This window comes from Pituophis catenifer, unplaced genomic scaffold, assembly GCF_029215685.1.
Source record: "Pituophis catenifer annectens isolate HBS135680 unplaced genomic scaffold, rPitCat1.0.hap2 SCAF_8, whole genome shotgun sequence".
NCBI classification, from domain to species: Eukaryota; Metazoa; Chordata; class Lepidosauria; order Squamata; family Colubridae; genus Pituophis; species Pituophis catenifer.
The window spans coordinates 56168123-56178515 of NW_027256888.1; the positions used below are offsets into that span (position 1 = coordinate 56168123).

Consider the following 10393-nt stretch of genomic DNA (forward strand, 5'->3'; position numbering starts at 1 on the left):
GCAGCTCATTTATGACTAGTACATACTATCTATCAATCAAACAATCAGAATAATGGGAATGGAATAATAAATGATACAAAACAATACTAAAGCACATATACTATGTATAATGTTAACCAAGTAATGTTAAATGTCCCTAAACATTAATCTTTGATTTGAGAATTACATAGAACAAAAATGAAGGATTCGTTTTTGTCCTTTACTGTCACCTACATACTGATTTTGTTTATGTGGTTTTACAATTTCACTGAACATATGTAGCTCAAGTTGGAATACTACACTGTTGCTATTATCTGAGGATGGTTTTGGGAATACAGATTTCCCTTCTGGGTAACAGGATGTATGAATGTATGAATTCATGTAATGTATGAATTAGGAGAAGTGAGTTCAGTTGATTTGTTGATTGGTCTTTCTCTCCGGCCTGCTTTGTATGTGCTCCAATGCAATGATTTTATTGGCCGATATTGTTTTGCAATTGATTGATGCGTTCTTGTAGATTTTTTTTTTTTGCCTGATAAGATGATGCTCCAATCTGTGTTGATTGCTTCCTGTGTGATTGACAGTGTTGATTTCTGTATGATGGAATTGTTTGCTGGGAGGATATTGTTCCATTTTTGTGACTGTTGAATTGTAATGTTTTTCTGTTATTAGATATGAAAAGTGCGAGAGCACTTTTAGAAAGAATGACAGTCTAGCCAAACAGTGATCCATAGATATAAAGACTTAAAACCTGTGTATAGACCTATCTGATAACATATCCAAAGACCCAGAAGTAGTGCATGGAGCAACCCTCAATATTTTCCCCATATCACAAAGTAATCAACTAATTCTGATATTAATAGATAGATCCATTTTATGGAATCAGTAATAAAAATCTAAACAAATTCAACAATCACAGGGAAAGAAAATAGCCTCTCAGTGAGCCATCCCATCAAAAAAAAAAAAAAAGCTGATTTCACAGACAAGACAAAGATGTCATCTTGCAAGTCAAAATCTACCAACAAGACATCATTCAGTTGAAGAACACCGTTCACTTGTAGCACCATGCAAGCAGGCAAGACAGATGCATGCATAATCTCTGCCAATCTCCCTTCCTCAAATTTTCTCCACTGATAATGTTGTCTTGCATAGTAACAAAACATCTGTAACCCAAAACCAATCTTGGCTAGTTCCATCAATGCAATATGCCAATCCTGAGTGACATTTGTAAAGTATGGCAAACTATAGGAAGATAAAAGGAGAGTGGGATTACTTTGCCCCATTCCATTCTGTGAAAAATAACAGTATAGGCCCGTGATGGTGAACTTATGGCATGCGTGCCAGGAGTGGCACACAGAGCTATCTTTCTGGGCATGCAAGCCATCGCCCGTTGTTCTTCCAGGTTCCAGAACACCGGGCAGCTGGTCTTCATACACGCGGGAGTGCAGGAAACTGGAAAAGCAGTTGCCTGGTGCGCATGTGTGCACCGGGAAGATGATCGTCTGGCTTCCAGTGCATATATGTGTCCCGGCTAGCTGGTCTTCGCACATGCATGTGAGCCAGAAACTGAAAGATCAGGTGGCCAGTGCGCATGTGCGTGCAAGAAACTGGAAGATCATCTTCCCGGTGTGCACACGCGCACCGGGCTGCTGCTGTTCTAGTTTCTGGCTAGCGCATGCACACTGGCCAGCTCATCTTCATGCATGCATGCGCACCAGAAACAGGAAGACCAGGTGGCCAGCATGCATGCGCACGCCGGAAACTGGAAGATCATCTTCCCAACGTGCACATGCATTCAGTGCCGAAAAGATTCGCCAACACTGGTATAGGCCAAGCTATAATTTACTTTATCTCTTTGAAAGCTATATTTTCCAGGGGCAACAATTACTTGGAATGCGTGGGAAGACAACGGGAGAAGAGACCTCGATTTGGAGGGTTGCTAAATTCAGAATGTCACTGATACTTCAACTCCTGAGAAATAGGATAGGAGGATTTCTCTCTCCCTCCCACCCCCCCTCTCCATTTAAAATCTGGAAGAAAATAAAGGGGAAATTACAACAGTATTGGAATTCTCCGTCTCTTTATAAATATTTCTTTTCTTTTTTTGTTTGTTTGTTTGTTTTTGGAGCAGCTGTGCTTATTGCGAAGTCATATTGTTGTACACTGGGACAGGCAGCATGTTGTATGGGTATACTGTGTATACACGTACAATGACAATAAAGTTATGATGATGATGATGATGATGATGATGATGATGATGATGATTATACACTGTTCAGTATATGCTCCCTATCCTCTGCCCAGGCATATGTATTCCATATTAGCCTTAAATGTACCAGTTGTAATGCCATCAGTTCCTGTCTTTTTGTTGAAAAAGAGAAATGCAGAATACCCTATGGCTGTGGTTCTTAATCCAATTTTTAATATCAGAGCTCCTGTAACAGCATGTCACACCCTAGGGCTGTCTGTTATCCTGTCTTACATTCACCCAAAGAAATTCATTGGGTAACATCTTTTCTCACCGAAAAAGATCAACTGCTGTGCTGGCAAAAGGAAGGAGGGAACCAGGGACATAAGACTTTTTGGAAACGCCCAGAGGAATGACTGCCAACCGTCCCCCACCCCAATAGATTCTAGACAATATTGGCTGCTGAAGGATCCTTGGTTTCAGGAGGACCCAGATGTTCTGACCTAGGCTTCCTTAAAAAGCAGGAAGCAGAATTTGGTCCCGACAAAACCTCTTTTATTTACGCGACTGCAAATTACTGTCATTCACAGTCAGCAAGGCTTTTTCAAACAGTTTTTCAAAGGAATATTTATCAACACACCTTATCTCAGTGGTCCCCAACCCCCGGTCCGCGGACCGGTGCCGGGCCGTGAAGTACCTGGCACCGGGCCGCGCAGCGGCCGGGGGACAGGAACGCTTCAACACAAAGGCTCCTGGGCCGTGCGCAATGGGCCTGCGCAAAGGCTCAGGCTCCTGGGCCGTGCGCAATGGGCCTGCGCAAAGGCTCAGGCTCCTGGGCCGTGCGCAATGGGCCTGCGCAAAGGCTCAGGCTCCTGGGCCGTGCGCAATGGGCCTGCGCAAAGGCTCCTGGGCCGTGGCCCCACCCCTGCGCGCGCTCAGCGGGCCGCGGCCCCACCCCTGCGCGCGCTCAGCGGGCCGCGGCCCCACCCCTGCGCGCGCTCAGCGGGCCACGGCCCCACCCCTGCACGCGCTCAGCGGGCCGCGGCCCCACCCCTGCGCGCGCTCAGCGGGCCGCGGCGATAAAAAGGTTGGGGACCACTGCCTTATCTCACTTGGCAAGCTGTCATGTAACTTGTTTTCAAATGCAGAGTAAGGCAAAATTTGGCACAGAGTCTCTAAGAGTCACGAACAGAATTTTCCACTGTTGAAACAACCGAACGAATTGTTTCCTGCAAAAAAAACCCCTTCCCATTCGCTCCTCTTTAGTTTCCTATGAGAGGGGCCAATCATCTCCAAGGTGTGTCTTTACTCCCAAGTCGACCCTGCTTTCTGAGTTGTTCTTGTCTTACGGCAGCTCTGCGCATGCGCATACTGGGAACGGGCTCCAGCTGTTCCTCTGCCTTGCTGTTGTCTATCTCCCTCTCTGCCTCCGACTCAGAGCCCTCGTCTGAGCTTTCCCCAACCTCCAGGACTGGCCCATGTTCCTCCCCAACCTCCTCACTGTCTGACTCTGCTGCCAGCTCCACTGGCCATTGGTGGGCCACAACACCAGGCTAGACAAGGGTTGATTGGGGGTTTCAGGACTGAAGGTGAAGTACCAATGAGGGATGCTTCTACTCCTTGCATATGGCTTCTGTGGAAAGTGGGGTAAGGGAGAAATCATATCCTGCCAGCTTGAGAGAGACGATGCCAGCCAATACCAGTCAATGCTTCTTTTTTTTAACACTAAGTAGGAGTCTAGAAATAGCAATGCATACATTTTGTTAATGCACTGGGCTGCACTCCTATCCAGTGGAAAGGCAATTCATTTTAAAAATGCTTGGCCAGATGCTAATAAATCAAGTCTCTTTTTCTTGCAGTTCTGCTCCTTAGCGGAAGAAGAGGCAAGAGAGCTGAAAGAAAGGAAAGCAGCCTGATTAACGGTTGCTTACCTGCTGTAATTACTGTTTGAATTTGTACACCTGCAAACGAAACTAATAACTGGCCTAATGCTGCTAATTTTAAATAAAATCATAAAATATGTTGATGCTATGAGTTGGATCAGATCTCACAAACTCCTCTTTCCTTTTCTTCTCCTTTCTTAACGATTCAAAAACCTGCTTTGTTTTGATTTTGCTTTTTAAATCTGCAGGCCCGTTTATCAGCGTGGTGCTATCAAAACTGGAAAACATGTTGGAAAACTCCTTGCATGTGAATTTGCTGCTCATTGGAATAATTACTCATCTGGCCAGTTACCCACAACCTCTTCTTCGTTCCTTTTTGCTCAATACAAATATGGTATTTCAGCCTAGTGTGCGGTCTCTGTACCAGGTATTATTTAATACTAAAAAGAAATCTTTTAAAACTCACTTTAAAGTGCAGCAGTTATCATTTTTAAAAAATTTAAGTTTTTCCTTCAGTTTTTGAAGAGCGATATCTTAATATTGATTTGTTAAAATGTAATCGTTTAAATCAAGAGAATGTAAAATATCACAGTATGATGAGTTATTAAGGACAAAGTACATAATTCAGTCATAATTTAGTAAATAAATGTATTTGTAGCTGTACAGGTGCTATTTATTTATTTTACTTTATTCTTGGTCAGGTGCTGGCATCTATAAAGAATAAAATTGAGCAGTTTGCTTCCATTGAAAAAGATTTCCCTGCTCTCTTGATACAAGCACAAAAGTACCTGCTTTTACGAGTAGATGCCCTGGATGTTCCTTTAGAATCATTAAATAAAGGTAATAATCATTCCTGATCAATTAAACATTTTTTTTCTGGCTTTAATAAGAATTGAATAAATGGAAAATAAACTATATACAGTGCAAGGTTATTCTAGATAATTGTTAGGATTAATTTTGTGAATTTTCCTACCCACCATTCTTTTTAGGTAAAGATAGTTGGCATTGTTTACCAATCTAGTGTTCGGTTCATCTTGATCAGGGTTGGTTCTACTTACCTTTAATACCGGTTTGCAATGGGGCTGCGCTCGCGTGCTTGCTTCACCAGCCCCAACATCATCAGGAAGCTTCTGCAAGCATGCACAGAAGCTTCCTGATGATGTTGGGGCTGGTGGGCGGAGCCTCCCGCCAGTTTTACTACCGGTTCTATAGAACTGGTCCAAACCGGGGGCAACCCACCACTGATCTTGACCAGAGCTGGCAGGTAAATTAGATGGCTAGGACGTGTGTCAGCTTGAACTATCAGTTTATCTTAATGGTGGAAAATCAGAGAATAATCCTTTTTTCTTGAGTTCCCTAATATTTTCTAACCGCTTAGAAATGGTGGCATAATTTTCCAACTGTTGAGCTACATAACTAAATTATGTAGAGCTACATAAAACCTGTATCATAAACCCTAAAGTAGGTTTAGCATAATTGAATGTTCACTGCTATACCCATATGTCCCAAAGAAACTAGAGCAGAAAAAACAACAACCGGTAACTCTCAGTCCTCATGAACGACAAAGTGCTGAAACTTTGTGTATGCAAAATAAATGTGCAACTTAGCTGTAGTCTTACCTTTCCTGATACCCTACTTTTCTCTCAAGAAGGTAAGACCATTATACACCTATAATTTTATTTATTTATGCAATTGATTGCATTTATTTATGCAAGACTGCTATTATTGTTGTTATTTTAAAATGGCACAGCTTTTTCAAAATAATTCCCATCTATAGGTGTAACAGCCATTATTAAAATATTGTTTTAAGTCGCTTTATTTTTAGCAAGGCTATATGATGGGCAGAGCAGTTCCAAACATTCATTTGGAAATTCTAGTAGTAAAAGGTTCTGCAGTTTATGCATTGTTGTCAGAGATGAGCAAATCTAACATCTCATGAATGCACTTTGTCAAGTGGAATGATCTGTGATAAAAATAAATCTAGCTATAAACACTTTAGGGCAGAAAAGGTTAGGTGATTTCATATGAGACAACATTTTCCTATTGCAGCTGCCTTTTGATTATACTGTTGTCAATTCTAGCATATTAGTCAACTTTTATGGCAACAATTTGTAGGCTAATAAAACAAAAAATGCATTGCTCTAGGGAGAAGATAATCATCGTTTTCCGCATCCCCACTTTGACCTGGGATACTTGCATAAAATGACTGGATAATTTTATGTAAATAACGCTATTGTGAATATTGCTCAAGAGTTGTTTAACAGTAATTCAGGAAGAAAAAAAATCTCCGTATAAGCTAGTGGTTTATTTCTTTTAGGATCTCTTGTACCAAACTGTTTTTTGAACTTTGGTCTGTAGGATTTTGTTACATCATTATTTATTTGACAAATGACTGGTTTATAATTTGTAATTGAAATTGAGATGCCATATGTAAACATTTTACATGATTATCTAATTTTCTAAGCATCTTCTTGATCCTCTTTCTAACCATTCCTTAATATACTGGGAGTGTTGTTCCTTTTCATGTTTCATTGTAATGTTTGACAAACATGTTTTCAGTATATCTAGCTACATATGGAGTATTATATCTGCTCTAATTTTATTCCCACAGCAAACCTAGGCATGTGGTTACTGTTGCACTAGATCAGCTGCTTACCATGTATGCTCCCCTAGTGATAAAATGTAAATACTTCAATGGCCATGGAATGAGTTTAAAAGAAGAAGGCCAATTAGCACAGATGTGAAAGAAGTAAATGGAATGCAATTCACATACTATTTATATGAATGGAATTGTCAGTTTTGTATGTAAATTGGAGTAGGTCAGGAAGCTTCTATTGACTCTCATACATCTTCCATATAGAGCATATCTTAGTGGTAACTCGACCCTAATTTTTAACGAACCCACTTTAATCTGAAAAGTCATGTCCCAAATTATAAATTGCTTTATGAAATTCAGCTGAATTTTTAATATAGAAGACAAAAACAGGGAAATGATTCCAATTATAAAGGCTGGAAGAGTTAATTAAAAGTTGGATTTAATTCCTATCATTGCTGCTGTTTGGTTCATTATAGGTTAAGAATAAACAATTCTGTGCAGATGAAATTACTTTCATAAAATGTAATAATATATTACCTTTAATCAAATTCATGAAAAGACAGGGTGAATAAAGGGAGCTTCCCTCTTCAGGGCCATGGATATTAAGATTAAAAGAGTTGGAAGGGACCTTGTAGGTCATCTAATCCACCCCCCTTCCCAAACAAGAGACCCTACATTATTTCTGACAGATGGCAGTTCAGTCTCTTCTTGAAAGCCTCCAGTGCTGAAGTTCCCACAACTTCTGAAGGCAAACTGTTCCATTGGTTGATTGTTCTCACTGTCAGAATATTTCTAGGTTGAATCTCTCCTTGATTAGTTTCTATCCATTATTCCTTGTCTGGCCTTCAGGTGCTTTGGAAAATAGCTTGACCCCCTCCTCTTTGAGACAACCCCTCAAATATTGGAACGCTGACCTGAAAAGGTCTCTAAAATATGTTTCAAGGGAATTGATACTGAGGAGTCTTTTAGAAAAATAGCATACTTGCATTCTGTGGACCGAACTTTTTTAACCCCACCAAGCCTTGATTAGCATTCTGCTAGAATCTTTGTGTCAGAGGATTGTTCTTCTATAGCTGTTGTAGATAGGAATTTTCATTAGTGGCTGCGTTCAGGGATAAGGGGACTTTTCAGAATCTGATGAGAACAGTAACCATAGTGACTAATTGCTTAACAGTAGAACGGGTAAAGTGGTTTCTTTATTTTTTTCCAGAATAGTCTACCTTTTTTTTTTTTTGCTCCTTGATTTCATTGTAAGCTTTGCTTCAGTGTTAATAAGAAGCAGTTGGGACCTTCTTTCTTTCCTTTCTTCCAGTTTTAATTTAAATACTTCTTCATTTTTGATTGCTCTCCTAATATCTTCTGGTATCTTTTATAACCATTGTCTAATCCACATAATTAGTGAATCGTGTGAGATATACATTAAGTAACTGGCTGCAAGGAGATATGGTAGTTGTTCCCTGGAGTTTGAATATAAAACCCAACATATGGAGACTAGGATTCAAACAAATCTGGTTTCAGTAGGCTGAGTTAACCAGAAGATTTTTGACATCATATTATAGTTTTCAGAACTATTTTGCAAGACTTCTAAAGTCTTCTGTGAAAGAAAAATAGATGCCTAATGCCTTTCCTTTGAATTGTGGCCACTCTTTTTATGTGTCCCCCAAGGCATGGACCAAATGCTTGCTTTGATATTTTTAGCCCTGCTTCATCTATCTCCAAAATATTTAACACATGCAGTATGAACAACCCCCAACATCCAATGAATTTGTCAGGCAGTTTGGATTATTTTTCCCTTTAAAATATTCAAGATATTTTAAACAGAAACATATTTTTAATTCCAGCTACATATACTTTTATTGTAGCCTTCATCATTTGTCTTCCCTGATTTTTCTGGTCAATCTGCAAGCTGAATCTCTTTTTGCTGCTCACACTCTCATTTTGTAGCAGCTTTTTAGGAATCACTGACTAATGCCTCATAGTTACAATTTACAATACCTATAGCCAGATGTCATCAACACAGATAGTACCAATTAGGAGAGAATTAATTTGTCACAAGACTGTGCCTAGAAATCGGACAACCATTTGTAGAGATTAGGCAACCATTTGTCTGATATGGTATAGGGTTCCTCTTCGAGCAGGAGGTTGGATTAGAAGACCTCTCAAAGTCCCTTCCAACTCTTTATTTTGTTAAGACTGTTTGTAATGACCATAAAGTTATCATGAGGCGATCATTTTTATTGGGAAAATGAATTTTTTCTTCCCCAAACGATCAATTTTGTACATAAATATAAAAGATTTATATTTCATGTTCATGTCACTAATTTAAGTTGCAGGACACAAGAGCAGAACTACATGAAATGCACCTGTTAGGACCCTGAAAAATTCCCACTACATTGCCCTAAATAATATCCAGAATTAGAATGGCTGGTTCATGTTATTGATACTGCCACATTGCTTATAAATATAAACTCTGCATGTTGTGATGTTCCACACTTAAGAATCTTGGTTGACAAGCCCATTTATCAAAAGATAAGTCAAGTTTTCCTAATAGTAAAATAAGAGTTTTGATGACCTGTATTGTGAGGCTGGTTATGAAACTTAAAATAATGATCTCAAAACACATTTAAACATCTTGTAAAAAATAACCCAATACTTTTTATTAGAACTTCTAACACTGCATGTGCATTTAAAGTAATTTCAAGCATTTTACTTTTTTATTTTTATTTTTATTTTGCAGACAATGGACAGCAGAAGAGTGTCACAGAAAAGGTTAAGAACCTCTCAGAGGCATCCCAAGCCCTCCTTCAGACTTACTTGGGAAATAAAGCAAGAAAAGGCTCTGGTCTTCCCAACGTTCCCTTTAACATTCCAAACACCATCCTTGCGGCAGCCCTCTTCCCAGAGTTTCTCAAGGAACTAGCAGCTCTTGCACAGGAACATTCGATTCTGTCCTATAAAGTATTGGCTGACCTTGAGGATTACTACCCATTCCAAAACATTTAAAATATGTGCTCACATTTGTTTTAAATGCAGAACTACTTACGAAACAAATTTGAACTCCATATTCCTGGTATTACTTGATTCAGGAGAAGTTGTTACTTTTTGGGTTGTGTCTCATTTTCATAAGAAATTGATTAGTAATGAAGCCAATACTTTTATGTCCTTGATTTGGCTGACTTTCAGGTTTTCTCTTTTAAACTTTGCTGTTGTGACTCTCCGGGTTAGAAAGATAAGAGTTATACAAACAAAGTAAAAATCTTTTATCTCTCTCTTTCTTGCAAAGATTCATTAAGTCCAGCATGACAATCCAATAAGACGATCACTGTTGAAAGGGAAACTAGCAATCTTCTCTCCAATCTTCTACCTTAGCAGGGATTAGACTTGTGAATCCAAATGGATTCAGTCTAAGCCTGTGATTTGCTGAAAGCAGATGGTGGTGCTGAACACGTACCATGTTGCCTTACGCTATGGACATGTCTGGTATTCTAAAGCCGGGGGCGGGGGGGGGCAAACTCAATTTCATTGAGGGCTATATCAGGTTGTGTTCAGTGGTGAAATGTAAAATTTGTTACTACCGGTTCTGTGGGCATGGCTTGGTGGTGGTGGAGTAATGTGACTGGGTGGGCGTGGCCAACTTTTTCTTTTTCACTTTTCAAAGCATTTTTTCTACAACCTCTTTGACTGTAGAGGTTGTAAAAAAATGCTTTGAAAAGCCTCTGACGATGGGGCAACTCAGCTAGGATCATC

General features: G+C 39.7%; 1 protein-coding gene across 1 annotated transcript in view; it reads left to right on the forward strand.

Annotated features, from left to right (window-relative positions):
• The window catches only part of FHIP1A (FHF complex subunit HOOK interacting protein 1A), a 45910-nt gene extending 36261 nt beyond the window's left edge, over window positions 1–9649 (forward strand). The window contains exons 9-11 of the mRNA XM_070948776.1: window positions 4299–4477; window positions 4752–4890; window positions 9384–9649. Coding sequence (XP_070804877.1) covers window positions 4299–4477; window positions 4752–4890; window positions 9384–9649 — 584 coding nt within the window. The remainder of the gene's footprint in view (window positions 1–4298; window positions 4478–4751; window positions 4891–9383) is intronic.
• The last annotated feature ends 744 nt before the right edge of the window (window positions 9650–10393 follow it).